General features: G+C 36.5%; 1 protein-coding gene across 1 annotated transcript; it reads right to left on the reverse strand.

Annotated features, from left to right (window-relative positions):
- Nucleotides 1–909: 909 nt before the first annotated feature.
- Nucleotides 910–26,159, reverse strand: LOC137034944 (FYN-binding protein 1). Its single transcript, XM_067408189.1, has 19 exons — nt 26,111–26,159; nt 18,483–19,014; nt 17,188–17,332; nt 14,812–14,882; nt 14,555–14,577; nt 14,262–14,302; nt 11,515–11,674; nt 8,005–8,164; nt 7,751–7,856; nt 7,645–7,655; nt 7,446–7,500; nt 5,232–5,269; nt 5,004–5,066; nt 4,827–4,893; nt 2,370–2,469; nt 2,127–2,289; nt 2,007–2,037; nt 1,807–1,838; nt 910–1,708 (listed from the first exon to the last, which is right to left on the reverse strand). The coding sequence occupies exons 1-19, from the start codon at nt 26,111–26,113 to the stop codon at nt 1,686–1,688; spliced, it is 1,824 nt and encodes a 607-aa protein (XP_067264290.1). The 5' UTR covers nt 26,114–26,159; the 3' UTR covers nt 910–1,685.
- Nucleotides 26,160–26,339: the final 180 nt, after the last annotated feature.

A 26,339-nucleotide genomic window follows, 5' to 3' on the forward strand; every position in this document is an offset into this window, starting at 1 on the left:
GAGCAGTGCCTGGTTTTCTCCACACATAGCACTTAGAATTAAGGCCAAAAAGTTCTATCTTGGTCTCATCAGACCAGAGAATCTTATTTCTCACCATCTTAGCAAACTCCATGCGGGCTTTCGTGTGTCTTGCACTGAGGAGAAGCTTCCGTCGGGCCACTCTGCCATAAAGCCCTGACTGGTGGAGGGCTGCAGTGATGGTTGACTTTCTACAACTTTCTCCCATCTCCCGATTGCATCTCTGGAGCTCAGCCACAGTGATCTTTGGGTTCTTCTTTACCTCTCTCACCAAGGCTCTTCTCCCCCGATAGCTCAGTTTGGCCGGACGGCCAGCTCTAGGAAGGGTTCTGGTCGTCCCAAACATCTTGCATTTAAGGATTATGGAGGCCACTGTGCTCTTAGGAACCTTAAGTGCAGCAGAATTTTTTCTGTAACCTTGGCCAGATCTGTACCTTGCCACAATTTTGTCTCTGATCTCTTCAGGCAGTTCCTTTGACCTCATGATTCTCATTTGCTCTGACATGCACTGTGAGCTGTAAGGTCTTATATAGACAGGTGTGTGGCTTTTCTAATCAAGTCCAATCAGTATAATCAAACACAGCTGGACTCAAATGAAGGTGTAGAACCATCTCAAGGATGATCAGAAGAAATGGACAGCACCTGAGTTAAATATATGAGTGTCACAGCAAAGGGTCTGAATACTTAGGACCATGTGATATTTCAGTTTTTCTTTTTTAATAAATCTGCAAAAATGTCAACAATTCTGTTTTTCTGTCAATATGGGGTGCTGTGTGTACATTAATGAGGAAAAAAATTAACTTAAATGATTTTAGCAAATGGCTGCAATATAACAAAGAGTGAAAAATTTAAGGGGGTCTGAATACTTTCCGTACCCACTGTGTATATATATAAAAATAAAAAAATAGATTGCACAAAGATAGGGATTAAAAATATATATATATAGAGGCCTCCTTTGGCCTTGATAATATCTTGCATTCTTGCTGCCATTGTTTCTGTTGTTATTGACTTCCAAATAGTTTCTAGTTGTTCCCAAAGACTTGCTTTGTGAATCTATCTTTGAATCCGTTAAATCCCAACAATAATTATATTTTTGCATTAGAAAAACTACTGTGACTCATGAGTTTACACACTGGCATGGATTAACCATTATAAAAACATGAAATATGGTGATTTTGGTCAAATAATTTTGGTAATCACCAATTCTGTTAGTTTAGGGCAGCTGTGGCACAAATCTTAAAATTTGTTAAGCACTATAGAGAGAGAAAGAGAGAGAGAGAGCACTATATATAATTATAAAAGGTATGTGGTTTGTTAAGATTTGAATATTATAACACTATTATATATTATATCTCTATTAATTTTAAAAAAATTTCCCCATGTCTAAAACATTTTATTTTAATTGTACATTTCAATTCCAATGTTGCTTCACTAGTGTATATTTTTTACATTTTAGTTAGAGCAAAACATTCAATTCATAAAAAAAAATACAGAGTTTTTTTTAACACGACTTTATTCCTACAGAGGTCACTATATTCAATGTATAATATCCACTATATATATATATAATTCTCAAACAATGAAAAAACATTGTTTTTTCTGAAAGGATCAATGAAATAAAGATGTTCAAAGTGATGAAAACACATGCTAGATGAGTTGATCCATGCTTAGTCGTTGTCGTAGATGCAGTCTGTAACATACAAGAGAAAGTAGAAAAATATAACTGCAGTAAAAGAATATAAACTAAATACATATTCATCATCTGTGCCTGTGGAAGTTAAAGCTTACCATCACCAACATCATCATAAACAGATCCGTCCCTTAGAGAGGAGAGGAAGTGAGACAGAAAATATGAAGTTGTGGTCAACTGGTCAGCCAATGTATATGATATCAAGAGCTATTTACAGGTGCGATAGAAACATAAATTTTTTACTTGCAAAAATACGCACCAGAATAGAAATAGAACTGAACAGGAAGACTGTACTTACTGCTCCAAATTAGCAGTCGACACATAGCCAACTGAAACAGAGAGAGTATCTATTTAATATCAGTTTCCTCTTCTGCTGTTATGTGCATGTGCACAGGTATTATTTCCTCAACCAACTCACATTTCCCTTCGCTGTTACGGCCAATGATTTTGTCATCTACTGGGTGAACTATCACGTCAATCATTTCTCCGGGTTTTATCGGCAGGTCTTTATTACCAAACTTCTTTATAGACAGTGACTGGAGGACAGTAGCTTGATAAAGCACTTTGATTTCTGCATTATACTGCAAGAAGAGGCAAAAAAGGGTTAGACTCATTTCACTGACCGCTTCCACACCAGTAGTCAACGTAGCGTGTGTCTTACTTTAAACTTCTTCCTAAACTCTTTCTCCTCCTTCTCAAACTTTTTTTTTTTCTTTGGGTCCATCTCGTTTGTCTTGCTTGTTGAGCTGAATGTTGGAAAACTGCAGTAAACAAAAAAGAAAAGACAAACATGATTTTTTTTTTTTTTTTTTACAAATGAGTGGAGCAAAACTCACGGACATAATTTTGAAGTTGAAAGGAAGCTGTTGCTAAAGTGTTCAGAATGGTTGCTAGGGAATTTTTGCCATTTTTATTGTTCAACGGGTGAAAATCTTAAGGTGGATCACTTAAAGGGATAGTTCACCCAAAAAATGAAAATATTCACCCTCAAGTTGTTCCAAACCTGCATGAATTTCTTTCTTTAGCTGAACCCAAAAGAAGGTATTTTAAAGAATTTGAGTAACCAAACAGTTGATGAGCCCCATTGACTTTCATGGTATGGAAAAAATTACTATGGAAGTCAACGGGGTCCATCAACTGCTTGGTTACCTCAAAATATCTTCTTTTATGTTAAAGGGTTAGTTCACCCAAAAGTAAAAATAATGCCATTAATAATTACTCACCCTCATTTCGTTCCACACACGTAAGATCTTCGTTCATCTTCGGAACACAAATTAAGATATTTTTGATAAAATCCAATGGCTCAGTGAGGCCTGCATTGACAGCAAGATAATTAACACTTTCAATGCCCAGAAAGCAACTAAAGACATATTTAAAACTGTTCATGTGACTACAGTGGTTCAACGCCAATGTTATGAAGTGACGAGAATACTTTATGTGCGCCAAAAAAACTAAATAATGACTTTATTCAACAATATCTAGTGATGGGCAATTTCAAAACACTGCTTCATGAAGATTCGAAGCTTTACGAATCTTTTGATTCAAATCAGTGGTTCGGATCGTGAATCAATCGTTTCGAAACACTTATGACGTAACAAAGCCTCATTTACTGAAATCACGTGACTTTTGCCAGTTTGATTCATGCTCCAAATCATTGATTCGAAACAAAAGATTTGTAAAGCTCCGAAGCTTCATGAAGCTTCATGATCACTAGATATTGTTGAATGAAGTCATTATTTTGTTTTTTTGACGCACAAAAAGTATTCTTGTCACTTCATAACATTAAGGTTGGGCATTTGAAAGTGTTAATTATCTTGCTGTCAATGCAGGCCTCACTAAGCCATCGGATTTTATCAAAAATATCTTAATTTACGTTCCGAAAATGAATGAAGGTCTTACGGGCGTGGAACGACATGAGGGTGAGTAATTAATAACTGAATTTTCATTTTTGGGTGAAATAACCTTTAAGCTGAAGAAAGAAATGGTTAAAATAGCATGTTCAAGTCGGAAAGATCGTATTTATGAGTTGTACTTACATGAACGCCACCACAAAGTCATAATTGACCTTTCGCCGGGAGTTTGATTGACAAGCGATCTAACCAATCAGAACGCCGCATCCGCCATTTTGTCCGACAAAGCAGCCAGTAGTTAAAAGATTAACCTCGGTGGAGTTAAACTTGAAAAATGGTGAGTATTGACGTCTTTCCGCGTTTGAAACATCATTCATTCTCATGTTCATGGACTAATAGGAAGAGATGATCGGTTTTTACGAGCGGTTGAGCTGAGGATCTACAGCAATCTGTCACGACCATGGTCACGACACATTAAAGAGCAACAAAACGGTTTTTATTGTTTGAATTTCTTTAATAACTACACGGTTTGAAAGCTGGGACTTTGTTTAATATCATAAGTAACCTGCTCTGTCTTGTCTGTCGATGTGTGGTCAGTATCCTCTTTGTTCCACGATGTATTTTTCACTGCGTGTGGAGTGACAGCGCCACGGCTTGTCGGACAAAGCAACGGGGGGCGGGGCTCGGCGAAAGTCCCAATGTTTACGAGTTGGGGATGTGTCAATGAGAAACATGGCAGACAAATACTTAGGTATTTAGAAGTGACATTGTCAGACTTCTTTTATTTACGACAAAATAAGCTACAGTAATTGCCTGCACAAAATGTGATAGCATTGTAATACAATATAATATGCAAAGATAAAGTTTATAGTGGCTGGTTTCATAAATTAATTAAAGACATAAAAAAAGCAAAACAAACCTGAGGCACATTCTTTGTTCTTCATTTTCTGGAACATATTTTTTGTATAGTTAATTCCGAGCAGGCACACTGCCAACTTGCTTCGACAACAATGACTTGAACGCACATGACGTTTTATTTACAACTTCCCAACTCATACATATGAACTTCGTAAGACGACTTAAACACACCAAAACTCAAGGATTCAAGGAAAATAGGAATTTAAATTCTAGACCATGCAGGTCTTAAGGTAAAAGGCCAAAGTGTAAAGTCGTTATTTTAAAGTAACCTTGCTGCCATTTCTCCTAAAATAACATGTCGATGAAAATTTGTGTCCGCTGTTCTTCAGTTGTAACATGAATGAACTAACCTGTCAGGAGAAGGAGGTGAAGGGAAGTCTGTTGGATTCACATCATCATACGTATCATCAGTGATATCTGATGGGCATAAACCAAAAAGATCTTAGGGGCTCTGAGTGGAGCATTTACATTTATGTATCTGGCAGATGTTTTTATCCAAAGTGAATTATAATGCATTCAAGACATACTTTTTTCGTACTTTCTTTGTTCATGCATTCCCAGGGAATCAAACCTATGTTCTACTGTTTGAGCTACAGGGACACTCAATCAATATATGCAGTAGGAGTGAGCATTCGTTACATTTTATACATTTCTAAATGTTAAATGGAATACAGTGCTATTGGATTATAAATATGGCTGTGTTTATACTAAATTAATATTATATTAATGTGCAGTTAAAGTGAAGTATTACTCACCCACACCATTAAACCCAAGGGGGGGTGGAGGGGGGAAGCTGCAAAATGACAGAAAACTGATAGTAAATCCACTATATATGTGACCCTGGACCACAAAACCAGTCATAAGTCGCACAGGTATATTTTATTGTATGGGTCCAAATTAAAATCCATGAAGATATTTTGTAAATTTTCTACCGTAAATATATTAAAAATGTATTTTTGTGAGTGGATATGCATTGCTAAGTTCTTCATTTGGACAACTTTAAAGGATTAGTTCACTTTCAAATGAAATTTACCCCAAGCTTTACTCACCCTCAAGCCATCCTAGGTGTACTATATATATGACTCTCTTCTTTCTCATGAACACAATCAGAGAAATATTAATAAATATCCTGACGCATCTGAGCTTTATAATGGCAGTAAGCATTACCAAACGACTATTCAAGTTACGAAGAAAGTGTAAACTGGCGTCGCGTCAGTTACACTTTTTCCGTAAGTTGAATAGGGAAGGCGCAGGACATAAGCTTTTTGAACTGCAAGAGTTTTACACTTTCTTTGTACGTTGAGTACGGAAGTCTGGGAGAAGCTAGATATGTTACTTCATAACTTTTTAAATATGATTTTTTTTTTTTTTTTACACAAACGCATTGTTTCGCTTCAGAACGCCTTTATTAACCTCCCCGGAGCCATGTAGAATATGTTTATGATGGATGGATGTGGATCGAGACATTTTCTTCAGCTCATACTCATTTGGTAACACTTACTGCCATTATAAATCTCGGATGCATCAGAATATTTATTAATATTTCTCCGATAATGTTCACCAGAAAAAATAAAGTCATATACACCTAGGATGGCTTGAGGGTGATTAAAGCTTGGGGAAATTTTCATTTGAAAGTGATCTAATGCTTTAAAGGTGATTTTCTCAGTATTCAGATTTTTTTGCACCCTCAGATTCCAGATATTCAAATATTTGTATCTCGACCAAATATCGTCCTGTCCTTACAAACCATACATCAATGGAAAGCTTATTTATTCAGATGATGTATAAATCTCAATTTCAAAAAATTGACCCTTATGAACGGTTTTGTGGTCCAGGGTCACATATGCGCTTCACAAAGGTTAAAGGTGCTTTAAAATGTAAACTATATTTAAAAAAAAAAGAAAAAAAAAAAGGGGACTTTAGCCTGTCACCTATCAAAGTGAAAGCTGCACAGATTAGTTTTTTTTTTTTTATATAAAAATTTACTGTTTTACTATAAATATAAATGACTATTCTTTTTTATTTTTACATTTTATATGATTCATCAACATGTATTTATATACAAATATATGTATAATATACATTTTAAACATTTTTATAATTTAAAAAAAAAATTATTTATTATATATGACAAGCTCAAACCCCCAAATTTAGAAATACATAATGATTATATTAATTTATTTAATAATATGGTTAATAATACATTTATTCAGTAAGAATGCATTAAAATGATCAAAAGTGGTAGCTAGTAAATACATTTATAATATTATAAAAGATTTCAAATAAATGCTCGATCAAATAATCCTGAAACAATTATTTAAAAAATAATTCACAATATTACCGTTTTACTGAATTCTTGATCAAATTAATGCATTTTATTATATATATTATATATATATTATATAGATAAATATATATATATATATATATATATATATATATAAATATATATATACACACACACACACATATATACACGCACACATATATACACGTATATATATCCATACATACATACATACCACATACATACATACATACATACATGTATATATACACATACATACATACATACATACATACACACACACACATACATACATACATACATACATACATGTATATATACACATACTTATATACAAACCAAATCAGTTTTTTAATTTCTTATTAAACTGATAATTATTACTAAATTTAGGGATTTTCAATATGTAATCCATGAGCATAATAACTGAACTGTAAAGGTCACATCTCATGTGAAGATGCACATACAGTATATAAACCTGTCAAGTCAACTCTATGGGCGCTATCAGGCAATTAAAATGTACCCTTAGTGCCCATAAAAGTATTACAAAAGAGTAACAAAGTTAATTAAAAGAAAACTGAAAATTGTGGTCTTTAATTGCTTAGATGCATATAACAGTTTTTGTCAAGTATTAAGTGCTTTTGTACATGAAAAATGAAATTACCTGAAATCAGCTTGAGTATCATCTGCACACTCATAAATATCATCACATTCAATTGCTGTCAGTAGTCACATTGGAAAATTATGAACAAGGGAAAACAAAACAAAAAAAGTCATTTTACGCTTCCTTCACTTGACACTCAGTAAATGATTGCAATGGTATTTTCATTTATATTTATTAAATGTATAATGCAATGGCTTACCATCTGGTAGACTGAAAAAAAAGAGATGATTTTTAGTTAAATATAAATAATAAGTGAACCTCAATCATGTTAATAATCTGAATCCGTGTACTAGTTACTCTCTTACTTATTGACTTCATCACCTCCGCCTACATCATCGTACACCTCCTGTCCATCCTGTGCGTGTCTTGCCTCACCACCCACATCTAGAGTGTCAGGCTTCACAAAACCATCTACATGAAAAACACACCAACACAATAATAGCAGCTGAGGCAAAGCAGGATGCCTCAATCTAATACAGACTGAGCATGTTCGGTTAAACAGGATATATCAGCCTATACTTTGTATGTAAATCCAATGTAGTGTAGCAGATGAACTCACAGTGGCCTTCAGTGTTCCTGGCAAGCCAGTAGTCCTTGGGGTTGTCTTTTTTGCGGATAATTTCAATGGTCTCTCCCTGCTTCAGTGGAAGTTTGTTCTTCCCACCTTTGTGGTCCACTGTGGCCTTCACCGTGTCAACTACCTCAATCGTACCCTTGATCTATCCAAGCAGAAATGATTGAACATTTTTGTTGACAAAAATAAAAAGATCTTATGTTGACAATGCAAGAGGTGAGCACTCTGTAAAGTCTCCTCCAGCACATCCCAAAGACTTTCAATGAATTTAAGGTTTGGACTCAGAGGTGCCAATTCATGTGTGAAAATGATTTATCATGCTCCTCATAACCATTCTTTCTCAATTTGAATCATGGCTTTTTCTTCCTGGAATATGGTCATGATGTGTCTTCCTAAATGGTTGTTTAAGAGATGATATATATACACACATACACTGTTAAAAAAATTCAAAGGAACTCTTTTTAATCAGAGAACAGCATCAAGTCAGTTAAACTCCTGGGATATTTATCTGTTAAATAGCAGAGGGTGTTGTTAATCAGTTTCAGCTGCTTTGGTGTTAATGAAATTAACAGCAGGTGCACTAGATGGGCAACAATGAGATGAACCCCAAAACAGGAATGGTTTTACAGGTGGAGGCCACTGACATTTTGTCCCCTACTCATTTTTTCTGACTGTATTACACTAGTTTTGCATTTGGCTAGGGTCAGTGGCACTACTGGTAGCATGAGGCAATACTTGGACCCTACAGGAGGTTGCACGAGCAGGACTCCTCCAGGATGGCACATCAATACGTGCCATTGCCAGAAGGTTTGCTGTGTCTCCCAGTACAGTCTCAAGAGCATGGAGAAGATTCCAGGAGACAGGGAGTTACTCTAGGAGAGCTGGACAGGGCTGTAGAAGGTCCTTAACCCATCAGCAGGACCGGTATCTGCTCCTTTGTGCAAGGAGGAACAGGATGAACACTGTCAGAGCCCTACAGAATGACCTCCAGCAGGCCACTGGTGTGAATGTCTCTGACCAAACAATCAGAAACGGACTTCATGAGGGTGGCCTGAGGGCCCGCCATCCTCTAGTGGGCCCTGTGCTCACTGCCCGGCACCGTGGAGCTCGAATGGCATTTGCCATTGAACACTAGAATTGGCAGGTCCGCCACTAGTGCCCTGTGCTTTTCACAGATGAGAGCAGGTTCACCATGAGCACATGTGACAGACGTGAAAGGGTCTGGAGAAGCCGTGGAGAATGTTATGCTGCCTGTAACATTGTTCAGCATGACCGGTTTGGTGGAAGGTCAGTGATGGTCTGTGTAGGCACATCCATGGAGGGATGCACAGACCTCTACAGGCTAGACAATGTCAGCCTGACTGCTATTAGGTATCGGGATGAAATCCTTGGCTCCACTGTCAGACCCAACGCTGGTCCAGTAGGCCTCATGTGGCGAGAGGATGCAGGCAGCTCCTGGAGGATGAAGGATTTGATACCATTGAATGCCCCCCACGCTCACCTGACCTAAATCCAATAGAACACCTCTGGGACATTATGTTTTGGTCTATCCGACGCTGTCAGGTTGCACCTCAGACTGTCCAGGATTTCAGTGATGCCCTGGTCCAGATCTTGGAGGAAATACCCCAGGACACCATATGTCGTCTCATTAGGAGCATGCCCCGACGTTGTCAGGCATGCATACAAGCACGTGGGAGCCATACAAACTACTGAGTACCATTTTGAGTTGCTGCAGTGAAATTTCAGCAAAATGGACTATCCTGCTGCATCATTTTTTCACTTTGATTTTCGGGGTGTCTTTGAATTCAGTCCTCTGTAGGTTGATAATTTTCATTTCCATCAAATGATGTGGCATCCTTTCGTTCCTAACTCATTATCCAGTTCATATCAGTATAGATATCCAGCATATTATTTTTCCCTATTGAGATCTGATGTGTTTTCAAAGTGTTCCTTTAATTTTTTTGAGCAATGTATATACATTCATGTGATACTTGGCAGGTCATACAGTATGGAAAATAAAACCTCAGATGAACTACAAGTGACATATCACACTGTGTCACTATTTATTTAAAAAAAAAAAAAGGCTAAAATGGAAAAGCCATGGGTAACAAACTTAGGACACCATTATTGTTCAAAGGCCTTTAAACAATCAATCATCAGCAGCAAGTGTGATCACCTCTATAAAAGCAGAAGTTCTGGCAGATTGCTGGTCTGGAGCCTTCAGGTGTGTTAATACAATGCCAAGAAGAAAGACATCAGCAATGATCTTAGAGAAGCAAATGTTGATGCCATCAATCTGGGCAGGGTTATACAGCCATTTCCAAACAATTTGCACTCCATCATTATAAAGTGAGGAACTACACCTCTACAGGCCTCAGTTAAAATGTTAAATGTTAAAGTTCATGAGAGTACAATTAGAAAAAGACGGGACAAGTAAGGCATGTTTGGGAGGGTTGCCAGGAGAAAGCTTGGTGATGTTTGGTCATAATGTTAGTAAGTTAAGTTAGGCAACAACTAAACATGGCATATCAGAAAAAACACCTCGTCAAAAAAGTCAAGAGGGCTGATGATTTGGGCTTGTTTTGTATCTCACAGTCATTGAGTCAACCATGAACTCCTCTGTATACCAAAGTATTCTAGAGTCAAATGTGAGTCCGACAGCTAAAGCTTGGCCAAAATTGGCTCATGTAACAGGACAATGATCTGAAGATCACCAGCAAAACTACAACAGAATAGCTGAAAAAGAAAAGAATAAAGGTGTTGCACTGGCCCAGTGAAAATCCAAACCACATCCTGACTGAAATGCTGTGGCGAGAGCTGTGCGTAGAAAAGTTCACACTAACCTCAATGAACTGGAGCAACACTGTAAAGAAGATTGGGCCAAAATTCTACAAGCAATTGAATCATAGGGTGTCCTCAGTTTGTCACAAATGGCTTTTCAATCTTGGCTTTATTTTTGTTCAGTAAATAATGACACAGTGTGATTTGTCATGTGTTGTTGTTCATCTGATTTATTTTCCAAATATCAGTGTGTGTATACATATAGACTAATCAGGCATAACATTATGACCAACTTCCTAATATAGTTGTGACGAGCAGGGCGGGCGAGAGCTGTGAGGGAACGGCGCGAGGCCGGTGACGCAAGTGATAACAAGCATCACCTGGGAGGCGCACCGGCCTTGAGTCTCTCACGGAGGAGCGCCGGGAGCATAAAAGGAGGAGCGACGACCGTGGAGGACGAGAGAGGACCAGGCCTGGACTTTATGTTATGGTTTTGTTATGTTTGTGTGGCCGGCAGACGTCAGCGAGGGTCTGCCGGCATTACTTTCGTTTTGTTCTTTGTTTATTTTGAATTAAAGTTTTGTTGAATGTTAAAAAAAAAAATAAATAAATAAAAAAAATTTGAGATTCATGAAAATAAAGTGAAAATAAAAACCCCTTACTGCAACATAATATCAAAACAGAGATATCCAGCATTGAGCTGTTTGTAATCACTTTAAACTTTTTCCTGGCCTCCTGCTCCCTTTTCTCTCTCTCTTTCTTCTCTTTCTTCTCCTGTTCCAAGCGTTTCTTCTCTTCTTTTTCAAGCTTTTTCTTGAGTTCTTTTGATTCTTTTGTCATCTTTTCCTCCTTCGTTTCTGTGTTGTTTTCTGGCCTGTGTAGAGGAGAGTTTTACATTAGCAGAGTACACAAGTATTTTTTCATTTTTTTCAGTAATATTAAAATTTAAGAGCAACTGATTTGCAGCCTTTGCAAAAGAGTAACTACATTTCCTGAAGAAAATGTGAGTGGCATTTGCCTGTGCAGAACTTGCTATTACAATGGGTGCCGGTTCACAAGTTAGTAGAAAATTACTCAGTAAAGTAACATTAAAGGAGGAGTGAAGTTTAAATTCAATGTAAAAATAAACACTTACAATTCTTATTTGTAATGAAATATCGCAGTATTCATTACGGAAGAGGATTAGGGCCAAGCAATAATAAAAAAAAAAAACTATTTCGAGAAAAAGTCGAGATAAAATGTTGAGAATAAACTTATTAAATTATGAGAAAAAAGTTGTTAAATTACAAGAACAAATTTGTTAAATTACGAATTTGTTTATTTTTTCTCGTAATTGTATGACTTTATTCTCATAATTTAATGAGTTTATTCTCAACATTTTATCTTGACTTTTTTCTCGAAATTTAACAACATTTTTCTCATAATTTAACGAATTTGTTCTCGTAATTTAATGACTTTTTCCCCGTAATTTTATGACTTTATTATCAGCATTTTGACTAGATTTTTTTCTCGAAATTTAACAAGTTTTTTCTCGTAATTTAACGCGTTTATTCTCAACATTTTATCATGACTTTTTTCTTGAAATTTAACGAGTTTTTTCTCGTAATTTAACGAATTTATTCTCAATATTTTATTTCGACTTTTTTCTCAAAATTTAACAAGTTTTTTCTCGTAATTTAACGAATTTATTCTCAATATTTTATTTCGACTTTTTTCTCAAAATTTAACAAGTTTTTTCTCGTAATTTAACGAATTTATTCTCAATATTTTATTTCGACTTTTTTCTCAAAATTTAACAAGTTTTTTCTCGTAATTTAACGAATTTGTTCTCGTAATTTAATGACTTTTTTCTCGTAATTTAATTACTTTATTCTCAACATTTTATCTCGAGTCTTTTCTCGAAATGTAACAATTTTTTTCTCATAATTTAACGAGTTTATTCTCAACATTTTATCTTGACTTTTTTTCTTGAAATTTAACGAGTTTTTTTCTGGTAATTTAACGAGTTTTTTCTCGTAATTTAACAAATTTGTTCTCGTAATTTAATGACTTTTTTCTCGTAAATTAATGACTTTATTCTCAACATTTTATCTCGACTTTTTTCTTGAAATTTAACAAGTTTTTTCTCGTAATTTAACGAATTTATTCTCAATATTTTATTTCGACTTTTTTTCTTGAAATTTAACGAGTTTTTTTCTCGTAATTTAACAAATTTGTTCTCGTAATTTAATGACTTTTTTCTCGTAAATTAATGACTTTATTCTCAACATTTTATCTCGACTTTTTTCTTGAAATTTAACGAGTTTTTTCTCATAATTTAATTACTTTATTCTCAACATTTTATCTCGACTTTTTCTCGTAATTTAACGAGTTTATGCTCAACATTTTATTTAGGCTTTTTTCTCGAAATTTAACAACTTTAATCTCGAGATTGTTTTATTTTTTTTATTATTGCTTGGCCCTAATCCTCTTCAGAAATTTATTAAAATGGTTTATCCCTGTACTTCCTTTTTTTAATCCGTGTGTCCTTGTAATCTTTAATCAAAATATCTTCCCCTCCCTCTTGCAGCGACATCTCTTTTCTCTGATGATGTGTTTACTGGTGCAAGGGCGGGACAACCTTTCACTCACATGTGATCCACCAATAGCAAACCACAACCATCCAATCAATTCCTAATGAACAAAATCAAGTTCCGTCCTACATTTGTTCTTGTTCGAGAAGCCATTTCACTCAGATATACGTCACAATAGGGAAGAAAAACTTCCATTTCATGCTGTCTTTAAAGAGGATCTATTATGCTTTTTTACATTTTACAACTTTCTTTAATGTGTAATGTTGCTGTTTGAGTATGAAAAAGGTCTGCAAAGTTACAAAGCACAAAGTCCCTCCAGCAGGAGTTATTCTCTATATTAGTAAAAACTCATTCTGAACTCCCTGAAATGCATCCATTGTAGCTTTGAGTTCTCTCTCAGGAACGAACACGACAATATTCCTCATTTAAATAATTGCTGCCCAAGGCATATGCAAAATAAAGGAGTGGGGCCTGGTTGAATTAGTAGTGTGTTGAAACTCTTGGTTATGGTAAGGGGCGGGGACTTGACTTGCTCAAAGTGGTTGACCAATCACAAAACACTGGTCCAGCTGACCAATCAGTGCACAATGTGATTTTCTGAAGGAGGGGCTTCATAGAGACAGGAACTAAACAGAGCGTTACTGACAGAATGGGAAAAGAGGTGCTGCAACAATGCAAGAAATATGAAAAATAATGTGTTTTTTGAACATTCAAGCATGAAAACCTATTCTAGCAGACCCCAAAAACAAAATCAAGACTTTGTACAATGGCATATTATGAACTAAAGTCTTTAATACTTTGGTTCAGGGGTTTTCTCAAATCACCAATTCTAAGTTTGAGTAATAATAATTATTGTCTTAGCAAGCACAATTAAATAAGAGCTCTCACCAGTTGTGGTCAAGATCCTCGTACATCTCCTCTTCAGACTCCTACACAAGAAATAAACAGCAACAGTAAAAGTTACAACATGACCACAGAAATTAACTAATCTTAAAAATTCAGTGTTTTATGTTCTCTATCATTTTCTTCAGTCTGTTATAATCAGAATGTCTTGTTAATGCCTTTGTTTCCTTTTGCAGACTATTTTTACCAAGTGTCACAGAAGTTGATGTGCTATTTAAAACAGCTCTATAAGAGATGTCAGCTTGTTCAAGTAAACACAATGAACATTTCATCTTTACCTCAGGGTCATTGCTGCTTTTACCTAAAACAGAAAAGAGACTTTTATAAGGACTTAGACAAAATTACAGCATTAATAATGGAGTAAGTCTAATTGCATGTGATCTTTCTTTAAAATAAGGTCAATATCTCTGATATTTTGTAATCTAATGCAGAAATTGATTCAGACATTACTTGGGGTCACTGTATATCAAACAATAATTTGAAACTCGTTTATATAACTTCTCTGTGAACAGCAGGGATAATGACATATGAAGACCTAGTGAAGTCTGTGTCCTGTTCATCATTGTGTCCGTATCATCATAATAATCCTCCTGAAGAGTCAGATCCCTGTTCACAGCAGAACAAACACAGTAGTAAATACAAGCTTACTTTTGAATTGCTGCTTCACATCTTTGTTTTAATGATAATACATGCAATTGCACTATTGCATTCCCTCACAAAGAGTACTCTGGTGGTACCATGAAAATACTATGAAATATGAACTCTAACTATGAGTCCATAACGACCATTTTCATGTACCACGGTATTTAAATGCCATGGTAAACACACACAACAAATTGGTGTAGGATTTACAGTGGTGGTCAGAATTGTTGGCTCCCTTGGTAAATATGCATTGTTTATCCTTTTAATCTTTAATTCATAAAATTAGCAAAAATCTAACCTTTCATTGATGAAAAAGAATTGAAAGTGGGGGGAAAAGTCACATTATGAAATAAATGTTTATATACAAAACGCGTTGGCCAAAATTATTGGCACCCTTTTATTCAATAATTTCTGCAACCTCCTTTTGCTAAGAAAACAGTTCTGATTCGTCTTCTATAATGCCTGATGAGTTTGGAGAAACCTGACAAGAGATCAGAGATCATTCTTTCATGCAGAATCTCTCCAGAACCTTCAGATTCCCAGCTCCATGTTGGTGCTTCTTCTCTTCAGTTCACTCCACTCATTTTCTTTAGGGTTAAGGTCAGGGAACTGGGAAGACCATGGCAGAAGCTTCATTTTGTGCTCAGTGACATTTTTGTGTTGGTTTTGATGTTTGTTTTTTTATCTGTTGATATTTGATAGAATCCATGATACCATGTATCTGAACAAGATGTCCAGGACTTCCGGCAGAAAAATAGGCCCAAAACATTAAAGATCCAGCAGTATATTTAACCGTGGGCATGGGGTACTTTTTATCCATGTGTGCACCAAACCCATCTGGTGGGTTTGCTGCCAAAAGGCTCTTTTTTAGTTTCATCTGACCATATAAGCCGGTCCCGTTTGAAGTTCCAGTCTTGACTGACAACTGAATATGCTGGAGGTTGTTTCTGGATGAGAGCAGAGGATTTTTCTTGAAACTCTCCCAAACAACTTGTGGCGATGTAGGTGCTGTTTGATATTTTTTTTATCGCTTTCTGAGACTCAAGACTCAACTAATCTCTGCAATTCTCCAACTGTGATCCTTAAAGAGTCTTTGGCCACTCAAACTCTCCTCCTCACCACACATTAGGATGATTTAGACACATGTCCTCTTCCAGGCAGATTTGTAACATCTTTAGTTAATTGGAACTTCTTAATTATTGCCCTGATAGTGGAAATGGGGATTTTCAATGCTTTAGCTATTTTTTTTACAGCTACTTTCTATATTGTGAAGCTCAGCAATCTTTTGCTGCACATCAGAACTATATTCTTTGGTTTTACTCATTGTGATGAATGATTAAGGGAATTTGGCCTTTGTGTTTCCTCATGTTTACACTCCCGCGGAACAGGAAGTCTCGGCTGGACAATTTCATGTTCATGATCACCCCGGTATGCTAAAAAAATGTAAATATGACTGGGAATATACTTCAGAGATATTTTACTCATAAAAATTCTAGGGGTGCCAATAATTATGGCCAACATGTTTTGGAAAAAAACATTTATTTCATAATCTGATTTCCCCCCCACTTTCAATTCTTTTCCTTCAATGAAATGTTAGATTTTTGCTCATTTTATGAATTAAAGATCAAAAGGATAAACACTTCAGATTTATTTTTACAGTCATTTTTGATCATATTTACCAAGGGTGTCTATAATTCTGACCACCACTGTACTTTGAAACAATTTTCAACTCAGAAATTGCTAGTAAATTTCACAAATAACTACAAACAAACAAGAGTGAATTAAATGTGAAATTTTGAAGTAGAAAGATTGAAATAGTACTTTCTAGCAAAACATACTCCAGTAATCTTTGTTTTATTTACAACTTGGAAAAATCCTTTTTTAAAGTGCACTTCACTACGATACCCCCATGGTATTACTATAGTACAATGTCCAAAGTAATTAATTAATTAATATATTAAATTAGGGCTGTCAAATCGATTAATCGCGATTAATTACAGTACATCTAACATAAAAGTTTGTGTTTATATAACAAACTTTTATGTTAATCGATTTAATAAACTGTAAAATTGATTAATCGTGATTAATCACATCTAACACACATTCGATAATCGATTTGACAGTCCTAAAAAGTAATTATTATTTCATGAAACTTTTTTTTTTTTTTTTAAATTTTGTAAGTCTTGTGTACATTAAAATTCACTTTATTTTTAATGTATTGTGATGTAGCATGTATTTCAAGAATAGTTGTTGATATTTCAGCACTCACATCAAAGGAGGAGCAGGTGGAAATGTGAAGTCTGGCGGTGGCGGTGGGGGTGGAGGCATAGATGTGTTCATCAGGCGTTCAGGTGGTGGTGGGGGTGGGAGAGGAAAAACTTCAGGATCAACCTCTGGATTGTTGGTGTTGGATACTGATGAACCAGCAGATGGAAACAGAACATGAAGTGACAAAAGTGAAACAGTTAGACTGAATCGTGAACGAGTGTGTAAATATAATCACTTTTTTTTTTTTAACTAAAAATTATAATTCACAGTTCAGGGAAATGGGTTTTGGATGTTTAGATAAGAATATGGAAGGCCCAAAAAGTAACACTTAATTCACACTTTATGAATGCATTATATTTGATAACAACATGGTTACCGTGATTTTGCCAAGACACGTTCCTGGATCAACATATTTTGTTGATCCTGGAAGAACATTCCTGTCCAAAAATTTAGTCCTAACCCTATTCCTCCCACTAAACCTAACCCTACCCATAAGGTATTCCTAAAATCGGAGGGAAATGATAGGTGAATAAGCATTTTAAGACTAAACTTGACAGAAACTGTAAACTTGTCCCTCAAATCTGATTGGTTGATTTGAATGTTGTTCCAGAATCAACAAAGATGTTGATCCAGGAACTTGTTATACTTCACGTTAACCATAATGAAACATCAAACAAAAATAACTAGGAAAAATGTGCTTAATTGTTGTGAAAATCCTGAAAAATCCTGAATGAAATAAAATGATTATTATTATTTTATCATGTAAACTTTTTTTGTGGAATGTTTTTTTTTTTTTTTTTTTTGACACTTTTCGCAATGACATTTAGACATTTTTATGTGATTTAAACAAGTTCAAGAGTTTGGGGTCAATAAATTGATCAAAAGACTTTTATAATGTTACATATGATTTCTATTTCAAATAAATGCTGTTCTTTTGAATAAAAAAAAAATTTATCAACATTGATAATAATAAGAAATGTTTCTTGAGCAGCAAATCAGCATATTAGAATGATTTCTGTAGGATCATGTGTAACTGAAGACTGGAGTAATGATTCAGATGTGCATAACAGGAATAAAGTACATTTTAAAGTACATTCAAATAAAATAGTTCTTTTTAATTGTAATATTTCACAATATAACTGTTTTTACAGTAATTTTATTCAAATAAATGAAATCTTGATGTATTTCTGTATTTTGGTTGTATGCTCACATAATTCCAGACATTTAAAAAGAATGAACCCATACATGGTGAATGTGAATGAAATCACACCAGATTAAGCTTTATCCATGTCTTACCATTCCCTCTGAACTTGTTGAGGTTAACATGTGGAGGTCTCATTGGTTTCGCAGGACACTTTCCTAAAGCAAACACAGCGGGGAGAAGCTTTTTTTTCGGCACTGACAAATCATCAGTAGCAGTTCCCAGTGCTGCAGAGATATCTTTACAGAGAACAGGTTTCTGCGTGACAGGTGGTTTGGCAGGACTCCAGGGTTTGGCTCCGGCAGTGGGAGGTTGTGTATACGAGTTCTCCTGCTGTCCTCTATTGGGCAGCTTCACTCCAACAGCATCACTTCTCGAGTCAACACTGGCCTTGTTGTTAGAAAGTGGAGGATTGATTCTAGTCTCCAAAGAGTTGACTGTGAAGTTGGGTTTGGCCATGAGTGGTTTAGGAGAAGGCCTGGAGCCTGCGCCCACAGGTCTGAGTTTCACCGCCAACAGTGGATTCTGGTCATCAGTTCTACTGCTCTGATTAGGTTGGGAATACATACTTTCACCAACCAGTGAGTTAAAGTGAGACCTCAGACCTTGTACATTAGTGGAAGTGGCCTAAAAGAAGTCAAATAGAAAAGAAACATTGGTAACACTGTACAATAAGTTCTCATTTGTTAGCATTAGTTAAAGGGTTCATATAATGCCACTTTTACAAGATGTAAAATAAGTCTCTGATGTCCCCAGAGTGTGTATGTGAAGTTTAAGCTCAAAATATCCCACAGATTATTTTTATAGCATGTTAAATTTGTCACTTTTTGAGTGCGATTCAAAACGCTCTGTTTGTGTGTGTGTGTCCCTTTAAATGCAAATGAGCTGCTGCTCTCAAGAAGAGGGTGGAGTTTCAAGAGCTCGTGTTAGCAGTGCCGATTACCTCGTGCAGACTCGCTGAAAATGTCAGAAACTGTTTCAAACCGGAGTTGGACAATTATGGAGAGACTAGAGAATAAGTGAAAACATGCAACAGGACGTTTCTGAATGGTTAGTTGATTAATATATGTAGCTGATGTGGAGTTAACTATCTTAAAGTCATTGATTAGCATATTCTGTCATCTATAAATCGCTCGTGTGGGAACTGTTTCCTACAGAGTCAGAGAATATATGCTGCACGAAGATAGAACAGGTATAGTTTAGTTTAATTACGGTTATAACTTATGTTGTTATCTTGCTTTCATGACATGCTATTGCATTTGTGTTATGTACTGTATTGCAATAACATGGCCTCACCCCTTTTTTGTGTGTTCTCAGGGGCGGGGTTTATGTAAATTGTAGGGTTAGTGATGTCACCAACCCGGGAAGAAGCTCATTGTAATCCCTACCAGCTGTTTGTTGTAGTCCTTAAAGAATTCTTTAAAAGAAAATATCTCCCTTTGCATTGAACTTTGAGCGTTGTAACTTTGCAGATGTTGATAACTAACATGTTAATGTCACAGTGCATTAATGTTAACAAATATAACTGCTGATTTTAAATATGTATTAGTAAATTTAGAAATTAACATTAAAACTAATCATTGCTGTAAAAGTATTGTTTATAGTTAAAGTAACTCTTCTAAAGTGACCTAAAAAAAAAGTCAAAGACAAAACAAAGACTAGCAACACCTTACAATAAGGCCTTGTTATTAGTTAACAGGAACTAACACTGAGCAATTTATTTTTACAGCATTTATTATTAACTTTTGTGACGTTAGTTAATAAAAATATGATGGTTCATTGTTCACAGTTCACAGTGCATTAACTAATGTTAACAGATAATCAACTAAGATTAATAAATGCTGTAAAAGTATTGTTTATCGTTAAAGCAACTTTTCTAAAGTGACCTAAAAGAAGTCAAATATAAAAGAGAAATATGTAACACTTTACAATAAGGTTTCATTTGTTAACATTACTTAATGAGAAACAAACTAACACAAAATAAATTCTCAGAAAAGAAGGTACAATAGCTGTGACTGGGGCAGGACCCTTTCAAAAGGTATACCTTTGCATCTTATTTACCCCTAAACGGTGCATATTAGTATCATAAATGTACCTAAATGGTGCACAAGGCCTCTGTGATTTCAACCAAGGGGGACACCTATGGAAACCTGATTCTTTCTCAAAACAAACAGTAATTTTAGTAAAAAGGTCATTTTGAGATTAAATTAAAATATGAAAATGCTTCAATTGTGAGATCAAAAGTAAAACAGTGTGAGAATTATGAGGAAAAAGTCTCTTTTAGCAATTGTAAGAAACAGCCATACATATTTAATGATATTTTTCACTCAGAGGTCAAAACAGTGACCAAGTGCATAAACTGCAGACAAGTCTTACAAGTTAATTATGTTTGCTTTAAGACCAGTCATACTGTAACTTTGGGTCTACACCTGGTCACTTGGCACATAAATGTGTCTCCACAAAATCCGATCTTCAATTCCTGTGCTATATGCAAATTTAGCAGAGTTAACATTGACGAAAGCAACAGATATGCACTGCATTTTTTATCATCAGCTAATTTCAATATCAAAGACCGCAATAGGAGAGAGAGCAGCATCACTGCACTGGTAAGATAATTTAGTCTCATTACTTTTAATGAAGATTGTTGTGTGATGAGCGTCTGCGACACCAACTTTGCATTTCATTTGTGGCGGTTTGTGTCTGGTAGCTGAAGAGATCCTGAGCTCAACTGTGGCGATGCTGCAGTAGCACTGTCATATCTGGCCATAATGTCATATAACACACTCTCACACATTTATTTTTTACTGTTTTGGGAGGAGTAAAATGTGGTTTCAACAACCAGATGCATTCATACTAAACCAGTTTCTGTAGTAGTGTGTCTCAAAGCACCTCCTGAAGGCATTTACACCTGGCCTTTTCACAATCGGATAGCTATTCAATCTGAGTGACTAGGTGTAAACAGGCCCTTTAAGTCAGTTACATAAAAAAGTAGATTGGTCTAGTTTGAATCCCACCCAACACTCTTAAAAATAAAGGTTTCAAAAGGGATTTTTTACAGTGATGTCATGGAAGCACCATTTTTGTTTCCCCAAAGAGGCTTTCAGTGAACAGGGGCCGGATTCCCAAAACATACTTAAAGGGATAGTTCACACAAAAATTTAAATTCTGTCATCATTTACCCACCCTCATGTTGTTCCACACCTGTAAGACCTTTGTTCATCTTCAGAACACAAACGTAGATCTTTTTGATGAAATCTGAGAACTTCCTGTCCCTCCATAGATGGCTACAATGAGGTTCATGCTCGTGTTATGCAGTGCATTTGAGCTTCATCAAGAACCAATGAGGTTCGTTCTCGTGTTACGCAGCGCATTTGAGCTTCATCAAGAACCAGTGAGGTTCATTCTCGTGTTACGCAGCACGTTTGAGCTTCAGCAAGAACCAATGAGGTTCATTCTCGTGTTACGCAGCACCTTTGAGCTTCAGCAAGAACCAGTGAGGTTCATTCTCGTGTTACGCAGCACGTTTGAGCTTCAGCAAGAACCAGTTAGGTTCATTCTTGTGTTACGCAGCACGTTTGAGCTACATCAAGAACCAATGAGGTTCATTCTCGTGTTACGCAGCACGTTTGAGCTTCAGCAAGAACCAATGAGGTTCATTCTCGTGTTACGCAGCACCTTTGAGCTTCAGCAAGAACCAGTGAGGTTCATTCTCGTGTTACGCAGCACGTTTGAGCTTCAGCAAGAACCAGTTAGGTTCATTCTTGTGTTACGCAGCACGTTTGAGCTACATCAAGAACCAATGAGGTTCATTCTCGTGTTACGCAGCACGTTTGAGCTTCAGCAAGAACCAGTGAGGTTCATTCTTGTGTTACGCAGCACGTTTGAGCTTCAGCAAGAACCAATGAGGTTCATTCTTGTGTTACGCAGCACGTTTGAGCTTCAGCAAGAACCAATGAGGTTCATTCTCGTGTTACGCAGCACGTTTGAGCTTCATCAAGAACCAGTGAGGTTCATTCTCGTGTTACGCAGCACGTTTGAGCTTCAGCAAGAACCAATGAGGTTCATTCTCGTGTTACGCAGCACGTTTGAGCTTCAGCAAGAACCAGTGAGGTTCATTCTTGTGTTACGCAGCACGTTTGAGCTTCAGCAAGAACCAATGAGGTTCATTCTCGTGTTACGCAGCACGTTTGAGCTTCATCAAGAACCAATGAGGTTCATTCTCGTGTTACGCAGCACGTTTGAGCTTCAGCAAGAACCAATGAGGTTCATTCTCGTGTTACGCAGCACGTTTGAGCTTCAGCAAGAACCAGTGAGGTTCATTCTTGTGTTACGCAGCACGTTTGAGCTTCAGCAAGAACCAATGAGGTTCATTCTCGTGTTACGCAGCACGTTTGAGCTTCAGCAAGAACCAGTGAGGTTCATTCTCGTGTTACGCAGCACGTTTGAGCTTCAGCAAGAACCAGTGAGGTTCATTCTCGTGTTACGCAGCACGTTTGAGCTTCAGCAAGAACCAATGAGGTTCATTCTCGTGTTACGCAGCACCTTTGAGCTTCAGCAAGAACCAGTGAGGTTCATTCTCGTGTTACGCAGCACGTTTGAGCTTCAGCAAGAACCAGTTAGGTTCATTCTTGTGTTACGCAGCACGTTTGAGCTACATCAAGAACCAATGAGGTTCATTCTCGTGTTACGCAGCACGTTTGAGCTTCAGCAAGAACCAGTGAGGTTCATTCTTGTGTTACGCAGCACGTTTGAGCTTCAGCAAGAACCAATGAGGTTCATTCTTGTGTTACGCAGCACGTTTGAGCTTCAGCAAGAACCAATGAGGTTCATTCTCGTGTTACGCAGCACGTTTGAGCTTCAGCAAGAACCAATGAGGTTCATTCTCGTGTTACGCAGCACGTTTGAGCTTCAGCAAGAACCAATGAGGTTCATTCTCGTGTTACGCAGCACGTTTGAGCTTCAGCAAGAACCAATGAGGTTCATTCTCGTGTTACGCAGCACGTTTGAGCTTCAGCAAGAACCAATGAGGTTCATTCTCGTGTTACGCAGCACGTTTGAGCTTCAGCAAGAACCAATGAGGTTCATTCTCGTGTTACGCAGCACGTTTGAGCTTCAGCAAGAACCAGTGAGGTTCATTCTCGTGTTACGCAGCACGTTTGAGCTTCAGCAAGAACCAGTGAGGTTCATTCTTGTGTTACGCAGCACGTTTGAGCTTCAGCAAGAACCAATGAGGTTCATTCTCGTGTTACGCAGCACGTTTGAGCTTCAGCAAGAATCAATGAGGTTCATTCTCAATCGAGTGTATTCAGAAAATTTGGACTAAACCGCTCAATTTATATGGATTAGTTTATTATCTCTTTATGAACTTTTTGAAGCGTCAAAGTGGTAGTTGCGTAGCTGCCTTTGGAGGGACAGAAATCTCTCAGATTTCAGCAAAATATCTTCATTCATGTTCCGAAGATGATTGAAAGTGTTACGGTTCGGAACGAAATGAGTGTGAGTAAATGATGACAATTTAATTTTTGGATGAACCATCCCTTTAATTTTTTCTTACCTTACCTAAGAATTTTTTCCTTGTTCTTAAGTCAGAGAATTCAAAGAATTCATAAGAATTCAAATTCTTGAAAAGAATTTTATAAATAATTATTTGTAAACAATCTTGCTGTACAACAACATCAACAAGCAGAGAACAGATCAAAACGGATGAGAAATTAATATTTGTGGTCTCTAAACATACACATACATATTGTGTCGACATTTTTAGTCTGAAACAAATTACCTGCAAAATCAGTAATAAGTAACAGTGCCGTGGATATTGTTACGTTTTGAGACTTTATTTTATTTGTCATTTGTTGTGTGCGTTTGTGTTTTGTTTTTCTTTCTTTTTGTTTTCTCTAAAGGTCTACGGCTACCGTTCTGAGAGAGGTAATTGGGTTCACCTGCCCATTCACCTCAGATTCACTGATCGGCTGCAGCCAGGAGAAAGCCAGCATATAAAGCCAGCACTGTCTCACAGCAAGTGGAGAGGAAGAGGGCTGCAGACTCAAGCTTGCCACATGGACTTCTTTTCTCTTGCCCCAAGATATCTCTTCTGTTTTCTGTTAATGACAAGTGCTAACCATTGGTGCTACTGTGTATATGGTTGAAGACTCTTTTGTTCAGAATTAAAGTTCTCTTTTAAGTAAACCTGTAGGGAGGTGGGTGCCCTTTTTGTTTGAAATTGCTTTTCTCCTGGTTATGTAGTCAGGAAGATAGCCAAGTTCATTTGTTATTTATTTTCTTTTTGGTTATGTATAGGTAAGTTATGATTAAAACTGAGTTAATTTTTTTTGTTATGTTGGCCTTTACCCCCTCCTGAAGCTTATGTTTTTCCCTTCATCTTTTACATTTGATTTAATAAATATCACCTTAAGCTCATTGGTTCTGGATGTGTGTTACTGGGGTGGGAGACAAGAGGTTCCTATGCGCTCTCTCTCTCTCTCTCTTCAAAAATTTGTTACTGCCCTGCCATTACCCCTAAACTAAAAAGGGCTGGCATGTAACAATATTCCGTATCATAGCAACAAAGCATCTCAACCGAAAAAAAAAAAAAAAAAACTGCTGCGCAGCTGAAGCGCTCTCAAGCATTCACAGATAGGCATTTAAACAGAGCACCTAGCGTTTTCAGCTGGCTAAAAATGCTTTGGTGAACATGGGGCCTTAAAGTTATACCTTAAGAATGTTCTTAACTTTGTTCTAAAGAAGATTGTTATAAGAAAACAATTGTTTAAGGACTGGGAGCCACTCTGAACACTTTAGCAACCCCAAACAACATCCTAGCATTGTGATAGCAAGTTCTGCACAGTCAACAACTCATTTTCTCCAGAAAATAATAAAGTATATTTATTACGATAATCGCTAATATTAATGCAGCAATATGCAATCCTTCTTAAGCAGGCTACAGATAAAAAAAAAAAAAAACATTCTTAACATTTAAAAAAGCTGTGAAAACAGCTGTAAATTCACACCTTTTGGGTCCCGCCTTTACACTAGTCTCTTTACATTCACAAGTGTGAAAAACACTTTTTTTCAGAACTCCATCTGCTTCTTTAAAATGCAGCTACATGATCAATACTATTGTATTCTTATCAGTCACATCATAAAACTAGTAATTAATCGTAATAAGAAACGTAATAAAATCCTCAAGCATTGATTTCCTATTCCTACTAAGGCATCTGCTCTAATCTGCTGCATTAACACAAGTATAATCAAGATAATCAAGAACTAAACTGAACAATCAAAATTAAAGACACTCATTTAAATGAAGCAGCGATATTTCTCTCCAAACTCACCTAGCCAGCACATAAGTGTGTGCAGGAGTGCAGCGGCTCTGAAACTAGTGAGAATCACTAATGCACCCAAAGGAAATGCATGTTTCTATAACTTTAATAAGGAAGAGGTGTAACCAGGGTTTCACTATCAAGCATCACAGCCCTGATCTGGGGTCAGGTTTAATATTGGCTCAAAACCACAGTTTCATTAATTGGACAGCCATTTAAAGCGAGAAAAACAAAACAAACTCTGGTCAGGTAGTTAAATGCCAAATAATAAGATCACTGTTCTAATACGAGCATAAATAATAACATTAATAGTGTTTAGGTGAGCAGAAGGTCAGCTGTCGAATTCAAAAAGCCACACAAGTGTTTCACAAATATCACTGTTATAGTAAACAAGTAGGACTCACCATAATGATGACTGGAACAGCTTACCACTAGGTTATTAGTTTGTCTGTGGAGTCTTTTTAAGGAGTGCGGTGTGCAGGAGAAGAACTGATGACTAAACAAACTTTTGCCACAACTTTCTTTCTTCCTCCTAAATGGCTAAAAGGCATTTGAGCAAAACACTAAATCAATGAGAAAGAAACATGTATTTATAGGGAAAAAAGATTTTCAATAATTTAATGTGTCACTTCA

Source organism: Chanodichthys erythropterus, chromosome 13 (assembly GCF_024489055.1).
Source record: "Chanodichthys erythropterus isolate Z2021 chromosome 13, ASM2448905v1, whole genome shotgun sequence".
Taxonomy (NCBI): Eukaryota; Metazoa; Chordata; class Actinopteri; order Cypriniformes; family Xenocyprididae; genus Chanodichthys; species Chanodichthys erythropterus.

Excerpts from the sequence above, each read along its gene's own strand:
- LOC137034944 (XM_067408189.1), bottom strand. Across the intron at positions 17,333-18,482 it reads CAACAAGTTCAGAGGGAATG|TATCCAACACCAACAATCCA; the intron begins GTAAGACATGGA and ends CTGGTTCATCAG. Across the intron at positions 1,839-2,006 it reads TCGACTGCTAATTTGGAGCA|GGACGGATCTGTTTATGATG; the intron begins GTAAGTACAGTC and ends CTCCTCTCTAAG.